The 19,061-nt window shown below is 36.8% G+C and overlaps 1 protein-coding gene across 1 annotated transcript in view; it reads right to left on the reverse strand.

Moving 5' to 3' along the window:
• The window catches only part of MED13L (mediator complex subunit 13-like), a 324,163-nt gene that overhangs the window by 128,711 nt on the left and 176,391 nt on the right, over window positions 1–19,061 (reverse strand). Inside the window, exon 4 of the mRNA XM_011964393.1 lies at window positions 16,625–16,708. Coding sequence (XP_011819783.1) covers window positions 16,625–16,708 — 84 coding nt within the window. The remainder of the gene's footprint in view (window positions 1–16,624; window positions 16,709–19,061) is intronic.

Consider the following 19,061-nt stretch of genomic DNA (forward strand, 5'->3'; position numbering starts at 1 on the left):
AAGGACATTCTAAATTTTTTAGGAAAACAAAGTAACATCTGTCAGAGAACATGCAAACTACTAGCTCAAGTTCACAGTTTCAATATTAGACTGTATTAACTTACCTTCAATAAAGTCAAATATTTGTGAAACTGGTTTTTCGGTGGTAGCTGTGATACAAAGTAAAATCAATGCAGACAGAAAACAAGAGTAGTGATTTCCAGCCTGATTCTTTGGTTTGAGTTGTGCAGTGCTCAACAGGCATACACATCCTGTTAACAAGCAACTGCAGCTATTTAAGAATAAATTTTATTGTTTTATTGCATTATGTGCATTATTTGCTTAAACAGTACATAAATACTTATTATTTGGACTTAGTAACTAGGACTGTTAAGTATTTCTTTTGGCCTAGGAATACCATGAAAGGTATTCCTAGGGCACTATAAAAACAATCAAGTTTAGGAACTTCTGGTTTAAGGGAACATACTTTGCACAATCCACATTTCACTGTTCTTTAAAGGTCACAAATTTAGTGAGGTTTTACATTAACTTGTAGATTTGTGGCCAGTAGGAACAGTTTCTGTCCTGACAAACAGAGCGCGCCCATTATGGCTTGCAGTCCTCAGGACATTAACCACTTTTGTAACTAACTCAGCAATCTTATCCATATTTTTCCTTTTTTTTTTGAGACGGAGTCTCACTCTGTCTCCCAGGCTGGAGTGCAGTGGCGCGATCTCGGCTCACTGCAAGCTCCGCCTCCCAGGTTCATGCCATTCTCCTGCCTCAGCCTCCGGAGTAACTGGGACTACAGGTGCCCGCCACAGCGCCCGGGTAATTTTTTGTATTTTTAGTAGAGATGGGGTTTCACCATGTTAGCCAGGATGGTCTCAATCTCCTGACCTCATGATCCACCCACCTCGACCTCCCAAAGTGCTGGGATTAGAGGCTTAAGCCACCGCACCTGGCCTATCCTTATATTCTTTTATAAATTTTCTATAAAGTCCTAACTAGTCTAATGCTCCTTAAACTGCTTCTAACATCACACCTGTTCCCTCACTAATTAATGAGTTATAAAAATGTTTGGCAATTATTTGTTTCATATTTGCATTAGGATGCTAACTTTGTCCTTTTGTAAACTGTACTTTAGAATGCTGAAGTCCTTTTCTAGTATATCTAGACATAACTATTTTTAAAAGCCAAAATTTAAAAATTTCACTAATTACCAAGTACTTTGGAGGAATGTATATATAAGAAAATACAAAGTATGGCATAAAAAAAGATTCTATACACACTCCTGTATTTAAATAGTGGATATATCTATATGTTAGAATATAATCCAACTATCTTGTAAGTCTATATGGTTTTCTATATTTTCTACCATTTAATAAATATATTTAGGCTGCGCACAGTGGCACACACCTGTAATCCCAGCACTCTGGAAGGCCAAGGCACTTGAGTTCGAGACCCGTCTAGGAAACATAATGAGACCCTGTCTCTACAAAAAATACAAAAATTAGCCAGGCATGGTGGCATGCGCCTATAGTCCCAGCTACTAAGGTGACTGAGGTGGGAGGATCACCTGAGCCCAGGAAGTTGAGACTGCAGTGAGCTGCCATCCTGCCACTGCACTCCAGCCTGGGCAGCAGAATGAAACTCTGTCTCAAAAAAATAATAAATATATTCGATCCTTTTATAATCAGAAAAATACACAATACACTTGTTTAAATGTTTGGGATGATCTATGAACACATTCTTTTTTAAAAAGTGCTATTAATGCAAGTTTTTAAAAAAGAATGAGGGAGTGATATAGAATTAAATTCCCTCCAAAGAAACATTTTAGTACTATTCATTAAATAGAGGGCTAAGGACAAAAGAATAAATGGCAATATTTGTATAATTAGTTACTTCCAATGACAGACTATGCCAGTAAACTAAATACAGAGATAACAACTTATTTTACTCTCAATTTTCCACTTATTCTAATTTTTTTTTTTACTTCATGTCAAACATTCTTATCTAGATCACTCTTTTCATTTGAAGCTACAGAAGTGACAAATGTGCCTAACAAGGGAGAAGAAGGGGAAAAACTTTCACTTTGGGGGTATACTTATGAGGAACAGGTCAGGAGGGAGCAAAGTAAAAAGCAAATGAGTAAATATGTCTCTATATGTACTGAATTATGTCCATCCAAATGAGAAAAAAAATCTAGAAGTGTTGGTGGTTTGTAAGGAACTTGCTTCTTTCCACATCTGATAACTGACTCTGGATCCACTTCTTTCTGGGTCGCTTTTCACCTAGGCTGCCTCCTTTATTACCTAGAGTTGCTCTCTCATCTTATTAAAGATACTTGGCTCAGCACTACTTAGAACTTCCTCTTGTTCGCTTCAGAAGCATATACACGAAAATTGGAACCATACAGAGAAGATTAACATGGCCCCTGCACAACGATGACATGCAAATTCATGAAGCAATCCACATTTTTAAAACTATAAAAAGAAAAAAATAAAGAGAACTGCATATCATGCATGAAATACTGAAAATGGACTACCACACTTGTAGTGGGTCTAATAGTCAAAAGGCCTCTTTACAACTACATGTGAATGTAAGACCAAAGTCAAACCTCTGAAAACATTTGGTCTAAGGGAGGGAATGTTATGGAAGTTCCACCATCTGCTTTCAATGAATGATTTATAGAACAAAAGACCTGAATATATGTAAACAACATCAAATGATTTGAAAAAGGATTAATAAAATGTTACACACTACTATCCGTAAATTAGGATCATTTCATTTTGACAAGTTGATAGGTCTACCTCATAAAGCTGCATAAGGTACTATGAGAACCAAGAAAAATTTATGAAACAGGCTTTCAAAGAGTTATCTAGTCATTCATTCAGTTATTTACATCTATTATCTCATTTAATCTTGTGCAGGCCAGGCGTGGTGGCTCGTATGTGTAATCCCGGCACTTTGGGAGGCCGAGGTGGGTGGATCACTTGAGGCCAGGAGTTCGAGACCAGTGTGGCCATCTGGTGAAACTGTGTGTCTACTAAAAATACAAAAATTAGCCAGGCGTGGTACATGCCTATAATCCCAGCTACTTGGGAGGCTGAGGCACGAGGATCATTTGAACCCGGTATGGAGGCTGCAGTGAGTCAAAATCGCATCACTGCACTTCAGTCTGGAAGACAGAGCGAGACTATGCCTCAAGGAAGAGAAAAAACAAACAAATCTGCACAACAAACGTCTGCCATTTATTTTCAGAGGAGCAGGCTATTGGTTGGCAAATTCAGGTCCATCAGGAAAACTCGTAATAATGCATACGTTCATCACATCCTGAAAATGCTGCATGTACAAAAAGTCATAATTCTTGAGTTAAAAATGTAGAATTCTGAGTACTTATCGTGTGGATCAGGACAACTGGCCCGTTCCTCTGCCTCCCTGTACCTGGCATCACCCTAGCCTCAGTTACAACTTGGTCCCTCAGTACCTTCAACTGCTTCTGAAAATGCCTGACATGTTTAAAGGAGTTACAGGTGGTACTGCATTCCTCCTTAAAGGAGATCAAATATACAGGATGCCAATGTCTCAAATGAAGACTACACAATGATGTACCCAGAAGAATTAAAAGAGCTCTGAAACATGTAATGCTTGAATTTTATAGCAAGTCAAAGCACAAATACAGACCTCTTGGTTCTGCATCATCTACAGAGCATACCTTGTATTGTACTTCAAACACTGAGCCATGTTCAAACTTACCAGTGTAATATTCCTCAAAGGAAGAATCCTCTAGTTTGAAATGTACTTAATGATTTTATCAATTTTTTACTGGGTAATTTTAGCACCATGTGGTTCTACGGGTTGGGGAAAAGGGTGAGCCTTTCCACTATTAAAGTGTCCTTTGGTAACTTACCTTTTTGAACCCACAAAACATGCTTGAAATCATCAAGGAATAATGCATGACGGTACATATTCATTCTACTACTTGAGCACACTCACGTGTTCAAGTCAGTAGTATATGCTTTCAGAGAAGGGGTAAGGGCTGCAGGTAAAGTTGAAAACGTAAAAGTATATACAATCCCAATTTTTCTGTTTTCACATATTGTTAAGAGAAATCATAATGTCTTGTTTCTTTCACTAAAGAATTCTAGTTGAGTGTGATTTTTTTCAATAGTGAAATTAAAGCCCAGAAATACTATTTATTCAAGAACACAACAAATCATTAGCAGAAAAAAAGTTATGTGGAAGAGGTAAACTATTTTCTGATATAAAGCTTAAATCCTAAAATATAAAAATTAGCCGGGCGTGGTAGCATGCACCTGTAATCCCAGCTACTCAGGAGGCTGAAGCAGGACAACTGATTGAACCCAAGAGGTGGAGGTTGCAGTGAGCCGCCAGCCTCCAACCTGGGTGACAGAGCAGCACTCTGTCGCCAAAAAAAAAAAAAAAAGAAGAAGAAATAAAGGTGGGGAGATGACATGCTACACTGAAATTGATGTTTTAAATCACAGGGACAAATACCAAAATTTACCAGCCAACAGCCCAATTTTCTTTTAGTGAAAAGTACCCCCTATATAGCTAGTCATTTTTTTAAAATCTCAGTTAACATGGAAATACTTTTAGCCAACTGTTTTCAATTACATATACTGTGATGTCCCTTTATTTTTCTACATTCTCAATACCAGTTAACACTAAATAAACAATACTACTCAATTTCAGGAGTACATAATTATCCCTCAAATGTTGCCTAACAATGTTCCCTCTAAGGTCCTCTGTGTGCAAATTCCTACTTTATATATGAAGCACGTTTAAGATCTCAAAATGTGTTGAGGCTATTTCTACTACAAGAATCGCAATTCACAATCCAGCATGACAGGGGACAAAGTCCAACAGTACTGTAGGCTTCCTATTAAAAAATACTCATACTAAAATAAGCGTCACAAACAGCCCAATTGCTCAAACCACTCAATAATGAATAACACTGACAAATAACCACACGAAACCAATTATTATAAGAATCAAAAGATCTTAACCCAACTATAAAATGTAGTTTAAAAGATCATCTTTTAACATCAAGAATGGTGAAGACACTATTTCTATTTTAATGACATAACTCAATTTTTGTTTTATGTTAGATTACTTTTCAAACCTCATTTACCACTTTGATCCTAAAGCATATGAAACAGATTTACAAAGGAAAAGCATGTACTATTCAGTTCACCCCAACCTATCATACCTTTTGTACTGGGAATTATAGATCTTGACTAGAAAAAAAGGTAAAATTATGATGTATACTGGAAACTAAAATAAATGATTCTATATTAAAGATTCAATTTAGGAGTAATGTAGGAATGGGGAAAGGAGAAAGACTAAATTCTCATCTTCTATAGTATGAATTCAAGAGAAGACTAAAATCTCTCACACACACACACACACACACACACACACACACGACATTAAGAACAGCAGAATAAACATGCTATTAATAAATTTAGATGTAAAATGCCACAACAAACAGTTAGAAATGTTATTTCAGGGGAGCAACTCAAGAAGAGAGATGGAATTTAACTTGAATTGCCAGGGAAGACAGAGTGGGTGGGAGAGAGAGAATATGAGCAAAGAGAAAATGAGTTTAGACTAAGCTAGAATTGTGAAGGGCAACTCTGGCTGGATAAAATGGCTTCTGCTGGGGAGCAGAAACGCTAGACAATGCTTGGGCGATCCCTACACAACTGACACACATTATGTTCTTCCGTTGGACAGTGCTTCACCAAAAGTAGTCTAACCAAAGTATATACAAGGGCAGAGTGATCTGAGACAAAAGAAACTACAAGTCAAGAGACGCAGGTAGAAGACAACAACAGACCTGACATTCTATCAAGGAGGCAGCTCCACCGTTTCCATAATATTTAGTATTTTAATTTAGCACTCAGTTTTCCATGATATTTTTTTTCTTTTCTTTTTTTTTTTTGAGATGGAGTTTTGCTCTTGTTGCCCAGGCTGGAGTGCAACGGTGCGATCTTGGCTCACTGCAACCTCCGCCTCCCGGGTTCAAGCGATTCTTCTGCCTCAGCCTCCTCGGTAGCTAGGATTACAGGCATGCACCACCATACCCAGCTAATTTTGTATTTTTAGTAGAGATGGAGTTTCTCCATGTTGGTCAGGCTGGTCTCAAACTCCCGACCTCAAGTGATCTGCCTGTCTCGGCCTCCCAAAGTGCTAGGATTACTGGCATGAGCCACTGTGACCAGCCCATGATATTCTTTAACCATAAACATCAAGCTGTTATACTTCAATCTTATACAACTGTTAATAAAATCCTAAATGAAGCATGCAGCCACACTTAATAGACAGGTTCTGAGAGACAGATCTAATAATTTCTACAAACCATACTTAAAAGCTTTATTTTTAAAATATCCTTTAACACTCCACAACAAATAGTTATACTGTTATAATATACATTACACATTTTCAAAAATTTTTCCTTTGACTCCATAAAAGGATAGCAACAGAACTACAATGCTAGTAAATACCATATTTTCAAATTCATACCAAAATCATGGTGATTTCAAACATTTGGCAAGACTACTTCTTTAAAATTAGAAAATAGCTGATGTCACTATTTTAGCGGTAAAATCAGTATACGATATGACATTTCTTATACTGCCCTTATGTAGAAAGATTTATAGTAGAAATACCTACCTTATTTAATGTAAACTGTGTAAATAAAAACTGATTCATAAATATTTGGCAAGCTTCCTCTAATACAAGAAATTACCAAAATCATAAAAAAATCCTTAATTTTTTCTAAATATTACTACCACCAGTTTCACTAATAATGGCAAATAGCTACCATTACACAACAACCACATGTTAGGTTCTGTATTAGCTACTTCATTTATGCTATCTTATTCAATCCCACAAGATTCATCTACAAAAAAGGCAAGCTTAAGGTGAGTAATTTTAAGTTTAATAGAATTTATGTATATAATCTTTTTAATTAACATTTTAAATTGCTTCCTTAAACTAATGAGGAAAAAAATGTTAGAAAAAAATATGTAAAGTCAACCAAAAGCAACAGTATGAAACTGTATTCTTAAGCATCTTTTCAGAAATGAATATTCTTGTTGAAAGAGAAATGTTCTGAAATCTAACTCTAATCTGTAATGCTTTCCCCTGGTGCCAAGTTGCTACGCAGATGCCACAGTCAGAAAATTTTACCAAGCGTGATCACACTTTTCAAAGAAAGGACCCCATTTACTAACAGCACACTATGAACCACACAGGCAGCCGTCCCTCAATCGCCTCCATTCCTCTTACAATCATATCATCTGCCTTTCAGCCTTGTTTGCTCACCTCCCAGACCTTTCTTCCTCTTACTGGTCTGTCTCATTTCTCATCATCCTACCTCACTCTGCAAAAAAAGTTCATAAGGGCTGTTAAGAAACATTTGTATAGAACACTAAAAGTGCATCAGGAAAAGGTTTTATATAAATGTTAACTCGAAATATATAATAAAGATCTTTTATGTCTATACATTTTTTAAAAGATGATACCCTCCCTTGACAAAGGATGGTACGCAAAGTTTTACATCCTAAAATACATATCAGGTTCCCCTCCCAGTAGTACAAACTAGTTCCTTCCACTCCAACACGACACTCCCTTTAAAAAAATAACTATAAATTCTGAAGAAGATATTTAAAACTGCAAAAACCTGAGATACCAAATGCAGGCAGATCCTGGGGGAGGGGCAAGAGTTTACCACCAGAAGGAGGAAATGGCACTGAATCAATCATCCTCATTCTCATGATAGTGTCCACCTACCCCTGCACCCTCCTTTTTAAACAGTTTGTAGCATAGGGCAGACTGAACCACAATAGCTAAAACTGACAGAAACCCCACCTTGAGTCTTAATGGCAAAGAACCAGAGGACTGAGTTAAAGAGCCCACCGCTGCTAGAACAGAAATTCTGGAAGGAAGAGAATCAGAGACACAAACTCTGCCCAAATCTCTGGCCAACTCCTAAATTACTGCATGGTGCAGGCTCTCAACAGCCTGGGAAGGCTAAAACAGTGGTTTTCAACCAGGGGGGACTTGCCCTCCCAAGGAACATCTGGAACTATCTGGAGACATTTTGGGTTGTCACGACTGAGGGAGGAGGGTGTGACTGGCATCCGGTAGGGAGAGATCAGGGATGCTGCTGAACACTCTACAATGCACAGGACAGCTCTCACCACAATTATCCAGCCCATGAGTCAACAGTGCCAAGGCTGAGAAACCCTAGGATAAAAGAAGCCCACCACAAAGCAGACAGTAGTCTGGAGTCTGGATTCAGCCAAAGTTAACTCCTTGAGAAGCGAGAGGGGAGGGGAGGGGAGGAGAGGGGAGGGGAGGGAAGGGGAGGCGAAGACCAAAATTCAGCCAAAGTTAACTCCTTGCTTAAAAAAGAAAAAAAAAGAAAAGGCCAAATTAACAATGTTCAAACATAACAGAATCCAGAGTCTCCACACTATATCAGTGTTCAGAATATAATTCAAAATTATTCAACATATGAAAAAAAACAAGAAAAATCTAACCCATATTCAAGAGAAAACAAAACCAATGGAGAAAATCCAGATTTTTTTAGTAGCAAAAATCTGTAAGCAATTATTGTAAGTAGCTTAAGGACATAAAGGAAAAGTGCTCACAATGAATAAACAAATACAAAATGACAGCTGAGAAATGGAAATGATAAAAAAGGTCCAATGGAAATTATGGAACTGAAAATGACAATATCGAAAATAAAATATACATTTTCCAGTTATTTAAATCTTCTTTCAAAATTTGCCTTCTTTTATGTCCACACCATAGTAATGTTCACTAAATTCTTTTCTATAAAGATGGTATCTCACTGTGTTGCCCAGGCTGGACTTGAACTCCTGAACTCCTGGACTCAAGCAATCCTCCCGCTTCAGTCTCTATGGCATATGCATATAGCTAGGACTATACGCATATGCCACAGCACCCGGCGATTTTCACTAAATCTTGACTATAATTATATAAACCAGAAACTAAATGGAAATGGAAAAGGATGATATCATCTAAACAACCATTTGATATTATTAAACCAATGGGTTCAGTCTGAAAACATACCATAAGTATCCTTTTAGGATTAATAATACAGGTGGCAGAAATATATGGTAGACTATAACAGGAATTCGTAAGTAATAATAAGCCACACTGGAAAATTAATTTATACTTACTACAGCTGAAATTTTCCAAATTAAAATTAAGACAACATTCCCCTCTCGCCTACACAGATGAACTGTTTTGTCATTTTGTAAATACAAAATAAATGTGGAAATGAAAAAATATAGTAATAGCAAAAAGTAGGAGCAGTCATTTCCCTCAGACAAGTCTGTTTTTAACTTGCCATAAAATTCCCCCCATGTTACTGAGATGCCATGAAAAAGGAATGGAAACAACCTTCCAGGCATATTCATTTTTACACTTTCTCTAAAGTCTAAGATACTTCAGCGAAGTATGCTGAATTTAGCTACATTTACAAAGCAGAGGATAAAACATTCCTTTTTAAAATGTAGTCAACTTCTAGAGTAATCCATTTCATTAATCTGTAAGAATGATCTAGTTGATATAATGCAATATCATTCTATGGTACTTAGGCTCAGTCTATTATTTGGTCAGAAAAACATACCAGGAACAACATCCTAAATGAGGCTGAGATATGAGTAAACTGAACAGTACACTTCCCTCATGCTACTAAAAGGTTAAACTTTCAACCTTTATTCATACATGCTCTGAAGCTTCAACTGACTTTCTTTCCAACAGGGAAAGTGGCTTTTGGCTAAAACACCCTAAGCAAAGGTGAAAAGGTGGTCACCTCTGTAATAAAAACTGAAATTAACACCTCAACTCCCATTTGGTACCTACAATTTCCCCTTCCATTTCTTAATCTGACTATGAATATCGTTACTCGAGTTAACACAATCCTTCCCTCTCTACAAACATGTTCTTTTAAAATTTTCCAACTTTTGGGAAGAATGGAATCAAATCTCCCGCATTGGTGAATACAGGAGTTACTTTCTGCTTATAGCAGAAGTAAATACCACGAAGGCAACACGCCCTAAGTGGTAGAGAAAAAAAGAACGAAAGATCTGGATATATACAAAGACATACATGGATAAGACATGTCCAGACTTCACCAAATTCACTTCACTTAGAGAATCAGAGAATCTGAAAGCTAAAGGACAATTTAGAAATAAATGCTAAAATTGAAGTCCCAAGGGATTCACTAAGTCCCACAAGGTCAAATAGTTAATGGAAAATCATCTATACTTCTGGATGAATGGTCTACTGAACAAGGAGAGATTTGTTTCGGGCTTGGTTTCAGTTATCTAGCCGGAATATAAAAAGGAATTACAATAATGGTATTCTCTCAATCTCTCCAGTATATTAAAAAACAAGGTATAGGTCAGGTGTCATGGCTGACGCCTGTAATCCCAACACTTTGGGAAGCCAAGGCAGGTGGATCACCTGAGGTCAGGAGTTCGAGACCAGCCTAGCCAACAAGGTGAAATCCCATCTCTACTGAAAATACAAAATTAGCCAGGCGTGCTGGTGCATGCCTGTGATCCCAGCTACTTGGAAGGCTGAGGCAGGAGAACTGCTTGAACCTGGGGGACGTTGCAGTGAGCTGACATCGCACCACTGCACTCCAGTCTAGGCGACAGACTGGAACTCTGTCTCAAAAAAAAAAAAAAATTAATTTAAAAACAAGGTATATCTTTTACTATAAAAAAGCATTTAAAAACCAGGTATATCTTTTACTATAAAAAAGAATTTTAAAAACAAGGTATATCTTTTACTATAAGGTATTTTCAATCATTCTTGAAAATAGCATATATTTAAATATATTTTACTTTAAAGTGTAAAAATCAGTAATTAATGTTGACATATACTGTTTAGACCACTAATAGCACAAATGAAAAATAAAAACTAACAGTCATAACTTCTTTTAAGGTATTAAGAAAAAAAGAAAAAACTAGAAGAGTTAGCTAGAAAGCAAATACTGTATTTAACTATCATCGCCTCTGGTTGAAGTGGTCTTTCAATTTAACATTCCCCTATATATGTTTATGAAACTACAGAGCAGTACCTGGCACATGGAAAATACTTTTAAAATTATAGCTACTACTATTAAGCTTTATCACAAGCCCTTATTAAGTGTTTGTCTGCTTCCTTCCGGGAATCAACAGTTTTGTGTTTTGCAGCTACTTGTAAAAAATATGGCAAGAGCTCTACATTCAGTATCTTCACTTCAACTACCATTTATAATGCAAGCTGCTGCAATCGGAATTTCACCACTTGAAACTGCCCATGTTATAGTCACCATGAATAATTGCCAAATCTAATAGTCTTTATAGTACATGTTTTACATGCCTCTATGGCAGACACAGCTGATCAATCTTGAAACTTTAAAATTCCATGGTTCTGGTAACACCAGTCTCTCTTGGTTCTCATTTCTAGTTGACTCTTCAGTCTCCTTTATGTATTCTTGTTTTTCTACCCATTTTAAAAAAGTTGATGATCGCTAACTTCATCACTCTTCTCACTTTTCACACAATCCCCAAATATATTCAAATGGCAGAATACCGTAACTCCCTAGATAGACTCGCAGAAAATGAGTAAATATTTTACAGAGCTACAAGAAAAAAAGCTGTAAAACTATTATGCATGATTACGTAAGTCCAAATTGTCCCATTAATATTTATCTATGGATTTCCCATCAGCAAGCCCTTGTTAACAGATAGGCACCACATGTGCAAAGTAAATTTATGAGGATAGAGAAAAAATTATAAATAGCTACTGTTCTCATTTTTCTAGACACTAGAAAGAGGCTTGTTTTACCGTTCACATTTGAAGTGTCTGCTCACCTTCTAGACTAGGGAACCATTCACTGCCTTCTTATCTGGGCACCTCTACAAGCTAAATAACACAGATGACTGGGGTATAATAGAGTTTGGGGAGAAAGAGGAGGATGGAGAGAAGGCGTACCACTCAAGAGCAGGGCAGGTTTGCCCGTGAGTCAGTGATAGCAAATTAATTCAGAAAATGGAGTACCAGGTTGTTATCTGTGAGGAGATAAAGGGGAGGATAAGAAAGGAAAGGAAATGAAAGTTTCAAAATGCTAAATATGGTTCTCCTACATCAAAACACTTCTGGTATGAGCTAATAATGTATTGCTACACAAAATACACGCTTTGCTATTAAATCAAAAAATGTATTTACATTTCTTAAATATGTATGTTAGGTAACATAAGAAAATAAAGAAGTTTTAAGAAGTCCAGAGTTAAGAGGAGAAAAGACAAAAACCATAAAGTAATATACTTTCAGTGTGTATGAGTGTATGTGTGGTGGGGGTGTATGTGCACATGTGCTATCAGCACATACAAAAGTAATTAGAATATTTGAAAACATGTGATGCTCTCTGGGGTTATCACCCAAGAGCAGAGTAGGTTTGCCCAAGAGTCAGTGACAGCAAACTAACCCAGAAAAATGAATTAGCAAGTTAACTTAGCTTCTGTATACCTGATACCAAAAAAGATCAAAGGCCCACTGTTATTGAGGGCAATAAACTATTTGCTAAAAATGACATTCAAAGACTAAAGTATATAGATTTCAAAATCTCCAGTAATAAAATGTGGATTGAAATTAAATTAGAAACCAAATGCCTTCCCAACAGAGAGAACCTGCACGATTGGAATAATTTTCAAATGATTTTAAAAGAATTTATTTTTCACTGGTTTGTTTTAGAACATATTCTGAATGCAAAAACTTTTTTTCAAGTTCAACACAGACCTCAGAAAACAGAAATTTTGTATGTTTGATTTTAGTTCGTCACCACTCTTGAGGGCAAATCCAAAGTTGTCTTTTCTACTTAATCTTTTCCCAAGGATATGAATAACAAAAGATGTCAATATAGAGAAAAAATTATATTGAATGAATTTCTATGTTTCTAAAACTACCTAATCAAACACATATATTTAATATATAATATATAAATAATCTATTTTAGAATTCTCATGAACATCAACTCATATCAAACATTAAGAACTCTTTTAGGAGTCCATTAGTAAAGGAAATCATAGCACAAGAACTTTAAAGGAGTACAGAAAGAAATTATAGCACAAAAAATCATATGCTATTATTCCAACAGGGAGAACTCATTCATCAGTATTTTTTTCACCATGATTAGAATATCTAAAATATGCAGTATGACAAATCAGTAATATTAATAATCAGTAATGCTAGTAATCCTAGCAAACAGATAGTATATCTATATAGCATATATATCTATATAACATATATATCATATACAGTATATGCTAGGATTATAGGTATTATATATAGATACTATATGCTAGTATTACACTATACTTAGAAATAAGAGCTTTTCTAAAATATAAATTGGTACATTTAATTTGTTTAGCACTGGGCAACAGGTTTTCCTCTCCATTAGTCACTAAACAGATCTGTTCCAATGTACCAAAAAAGACACAATTAAACTTAAGAAAAATTAATTCATTTCTACTTTCTCTCAACTAAATTATAAACTGCCACATAAATTATCTAATTTAATCTTCACTATAACCCTCTTAAGACACTACGATTTTCAACTCAATAACAATCAAAGTTCAGCTGAGATAAAGTTTGTCCGAAATCTAACTTGCAAGTGGAAGAATAAGATGTGAACACAATTCTCTTCTAATGCTAAATGCTCTGCTCCACAGCATGACTGTCCATTTAAAACTGTCCATCTCAGACATGACTACTGAGATCCTATTTCAACATCTACCAAGAGGCTCTATTTTCCACTCAGAGAATAAAAGGAGGAAAAGGTCATCATACCTAATAGAGTTTTATTAAAGAAATGCCAATTTTTAAATTCATCTTTGGTTTAAATTTTCTAATTGTTAAGCTTTTCTGAAATACTATTTCAAAATAATTTACATTTCTGCACTGTAGGAAAACAAAGTCCCATATTCAATCATGAATATAAAGTCTAAAATTCATTCAATCACAGTGCTCAGATATCAGCAGCCTCCCACTTATATTGAATCAAATTCCCAAATACATTACATGTATCATTTACATCAGGCTTGCTAAAGTTATGAAGACTTTTGGAGCCTAAATGAATGGAAAGATATACAAACTCTATATAAAATTGGCTGATAACTATATTTGACTTTTTAACATTATTTTTTACTATTAACATATGAACTGATACTCCTTCAATCCCTATTTTGTAGCTACATTTCCTCTTCATCCCCAGTGGCTGTCAAATCATCCTGTATTTTATGATCTAAAGATATTTTATGACTAGCTCAGTTAACTCACCAGTGACACAATCCATGCTAGGCATGGACAGATGCACTCAGAATGATAAAGAAGGTCACTGGACTAAAACACTCCATATTTAACTCCGCAGAGTCTTAAACACCTCAGAAAAATTTAAATTTAAGTCCACTGTAAATTTAAGGAGAATGCTAAGATTAAAACTAAAAACCAAAGGCCAGGCATAAGGGTTCACACTTGTAATCCCCAGAACTTTGGGAGGCCAAGGTGGGCGGACTGCTTTGAGCTCAGGAGGTTCAAGATCACCCTGGCCAACATGGCAAAACCCTGTCTTTACAAAAAATTAAAAAATGAGCTGGGTGTGGTGGTGTGGGCCTACAGTCCCAGCTACTTGGGAGGCTGAGGTGGGAGGATCACTTGAACCCAGGAGACAGAGGTTGCAGTGAGCTGAGATCACGCCACTGGCACTCCTGCCTGGGTAACAAAGCAAGACCTTGTCTCAAAAAAAAAAAAAAAGTAAAAATAAATAAAAGTAAAAACCCATGAAACACATTAGTTAAGCCGAATCAATATACATATATATATAAGGAAAAAAAATCCCATTTCATCAGTCAAAGTATCTGTAAACAGAATCAAACTTTCACACATCCATACACATTGCTACTTTTTAAAGGATTTTGAATGTACTGAAAAGCAAAAATGCTTCAAAAAAGTTTATGGTGATTTGACAAAGAAAACTTCCGGTCCCTAATTTATCTGCTTTGAAAATTTTCATAAATCATGTTTGGTTAATGAGAAGATTCCACAACCATTTCATTAAAGATTTAAGGCAGACAGGTTGAGTGAGAAGACTACTAATTAAGTCTCTGCTAGAAACTAGGAAAGTTAAGCAAGCAAAGGTTCCTAATGAGGCAGGAGTTTCCAGATGAAATTTTGCAACCAAAAGAAAAGGCCTAATCTTAAAACTACTATGTAAGGCTTACGGGCTCTAATCTGCACCCAGTACCTGGGACACTTAGGGCAAGTACACTGATAATAAAACAGAATCTAAATTGAATACCATGCTCATCAATAATGAATATTCACCATCAACTTATGATTCCAACTATGTGTATGCTACATTCAGAGGTAGCCAAAGTAAATTTTAAATTTTGAGGGTTCTGTTTTCAGCTTCTGGTGTGACTGATCTAAAATTCCATGTCTGTATAGTATCAAGGACTGCATTTAAACACACACACAGGATGGCTACAAGTTTAGGATTGTTTAGGAAAGTAATTCACAGTTCTGGTTTTACAATTGTCAAGGATGTGTTGATCTTCTTTAAGGGGCACCAACGAATTCCACAAAAATTGTCACCATGGGCTGGGCGCGGTGGCTCAAGCCTGTAATCCTAGCACTTTGGGAGGCCGAGACGGGCGGATCACGAGGTCAGGAGATCGAGACCATCCTGGCTAACACAGTGAAACCCCGTCTCTACTAAAAAACGGGCGAGGTGGCGGGCGCCTGTAGTCCCAGCTACTCGGGAGGCTGAGGCAGGAGAATGGCGTAAACCCGGGAGGCGGAGCCTGCAGTGAGCTGAGATCCGGCCACTGCACTCCAGTCCGGGCGACAGCGCGAGACTCCGTCTCAAAAAAAAAAAAAAAAATTGTCACCATGTCTTCACTGTATTTAAACTTATGCCATATAACACTTTTTAAAAAGTAATGATGAAGCCAGGAGCAATGGCTCGCACCTATAATCCCAGCAGTTTGGGAGGCCAAGGCGGGCGGATGGCTTGAGCTCAGGCGTTCGAGCTCAGCCTGGGCAACACAGCAAAATCCCATCTCTACCAAAAATACAAAAAATTAGCCAGGTGTGGTGGCACACACCTGTGGTCCTAGCTACTTGGGAGGTTGAGGTGGGAGGATCACCTGAGCCTGAGAAGTTGAGGCCGCAGTGAGCAAGATGGTGCCACTGTACTCCAGCCTGGGTGACAGAGTAAGACCTGGCCTCAAAAACAAAAGTCAAAGATGAGGAAGGAAAATGGAAAATAACAAAACAGATTATTTCAATTCCAAATAGTATAGTAATATGTGTTTGAACATGAGTATATTGGCAATCACCTTTCTAATCAATCTTTAATATTGAATATAAATTTAATAATATAGTATTTAAGAACACTGTGATCCAGGAATCTATTTGAGTATATCTAAACTACTAACATTATTAGGAAATAAATAAAATCAATAAGCTGTTCTCCCACCCACAAGGCCAAAGAAACCAAAAAGCCAAGAGCATTCTAAAGGCTCACCTTTTGTTGACTGGCTTTTCATCCTTTTCGTAGGGTCGGACAAACCATTTCCCAATCCTAACGAAGTTCTTATCCATTAGGCACCTAAAATAATGACATCAAGAATTACTTTTATAGTATCAACAACAAATTAGTAAGTCGCTGAAGCAATACACCAGATGAGATACATCACCAAAAATAAAAACACCACCAATTAAACTATCAAAATCTTTTATCACTTAAAAGTTTTACGTTATACTTCCCAAAAGAACTCTCGGACACTGGGCATAGAATCTTATGCCCACGTAAAACAGAAAATGTAAATGCAAGTAAGCAAAATAAATTGATGTATTTCTAAAACATCTTACGCTTCAGAATTACTTCAAATAAAATCACACTTCTGCATAATTTCAATTCTTGCATCATCAAGAATGTTAGGAATATAGCATTTCTTAAGAGAACTTCAGAGATACTCGTCCAAGCCACTGACATCCATCCTCCAAGTTGTTTTTTTGTTTTTTTTTGTTGTTGTTGTTGTTTTTTTATGAGACAGAGTCTCTGTTGCCTAGACTGGAGGGCAGTGGTGCAATCTTGGCTCACTGCAGCCGCCACCTCCCAGGTTCAAGTAATTCTCCTGTCTCAATCTCCCAGGTAGCTGGGATTATGGGTGTGCACGACCATGCCTGGCTAATTTTTGTACTTTTAATAGAGACGGGGTCTCTCTTAAATGTTGAGCCAGGTTGGTCTCGAACTCCTGGCCTTAAGTGATCCACCCACCTCGGCCTCCCAAAGTGCTGGGATTACAGGTGTGAGCCACCGTGCCCAGCCCATCTTGCAAGTTTTAATACTGGTTTTTTTTATTTTTTGGCTTGGCATGTGAGAGGCAATGCTTTTTATGTGACAAGGATCTCAGTGACAAAAACACAGCACAGTTTTATCTTAGGTATTTTCTTTTTGTAGGCACAATAAAGTACTTGATTATGGCTTTGCGAAAAACAAGGAATTGCAATTGTGTCTTCTATAATGAATATCTGCTTTACTCATATACAAGCTATGGCCCACTTCTGTATGTCATTTTAACATCAAATCACAAGGTATTCTAACATGTATTTTTGAAGACATGTTAAATGGCAAGTGAACCCAATTCTTGTAACAACAATAATACACACAATTCAGCTGAACTGACAACAATACAGAGAGTTATGACCAAGTTCACTAATGTACAGGCAAATAAAAACTGTATGTTAACTGTCACCTGGCCAACGGTGGATGTCATGGATTGTAAGGAGTATAACTGATTTTAAAAACATAAAGATGAGGCTGGGTGTGGTGGCTCATGCTTGTAATCCCAGCACTTTGGGAAGCCGAGGCGGGCGGATCACCTGAGGTCAGGAGTTCTAGACCAACCTGGCTAACATAGTGAAACCTCATTTCTGCTAAAAATGCAAAAAATTAGCTGGGCGTGGTTGTGCACACCTATAATCCCAGCTACTCGGGAGGCTGAGGCAGGAGAGTCACTTGAACCCAGAAGGCAGAGGTTGCAGTGATCTGAGATCGCACCATTGCACTCCAGCTGGGGCAACAAAAGAGAAACTCCATCTCCAAAAAAATAAATAAATATAAAAATAAAAATATAAAAATGTGGGGGGACATGGGGGAAATGTGTACACTTGAAACTAGTGAAATACAGTTATCTCTAACAGTATTCAATGAAATTCTACATATTTTGTAAGAAAAGATATCAGAAGACTGAATGTGATTCTTCTCTACAAGGTTCTACCTACCAGCAAAAGAGTTTATATAGCAATTCTTTACTCCATATTGAGGCAATTCTGCACATGGCTTTTGCCTCTGTAATTTCCATACCATCAAGGAGGATGGAAACAATTCAAGCCCTCACCCAACTCATTACAGGTTAGATGGGTTAGTAAATGGTAATAGTTTCTGATGACCACAATGGAACTCCTTTTGGGCACAGTCAATTTGGAGAATCAATGTACCAAAAAGTCACTGGGCTCAACTGGTTTTACTTTGAAAATAAATTTCTACTGCAATCTTCATTGTTCACAATGAAGAAAATCATTTTCAGAGTAACCAAATATGTTTTCCTAAGGTTGTAAGTTAAAAAAAAAAATGCTTTTTAGGGGTAAAGGCTGTGACTCCATTAAATTTAGAATAGGAAATAAGGCACACCCACCCAAGGAGGAAGTACTCAAGAAGCAAAACTGAAGAAGTATCTCCACAGTTTATTCACTAGCTAACAGACTTAATTATATTTTTTATTAGAGTACATATAAACATATTTCCACTAGAACTCTAGTGTTTGACACCAAGTTTCTGCAATAATATTATCAATAACTGCTACCAGAATCACTATACCACCACTACCTGGTTGATTACCAGGCACAGTACCTCATCCAATTCTCGTAATAGTAATAAAAGATGGGTGTTACAATAG

The sequence above is a fragment of the Mandrillus leucophaeus genome, unplaced genomic scaffold, assembly GCF_000951045.1.
Source record: "Mandrillus leucophaeus isolate KB7577 unplaced genomic scaffold, Mleu.le_1.0 Scaffold7, whole genome shotgun sequence".
Lineage (NCBI taxonomy): Eukaryota > Metazoa > Chordata > Mammalia > Primates > Cercopithecidae > Mandrillus > Mandrillus leucophaeus.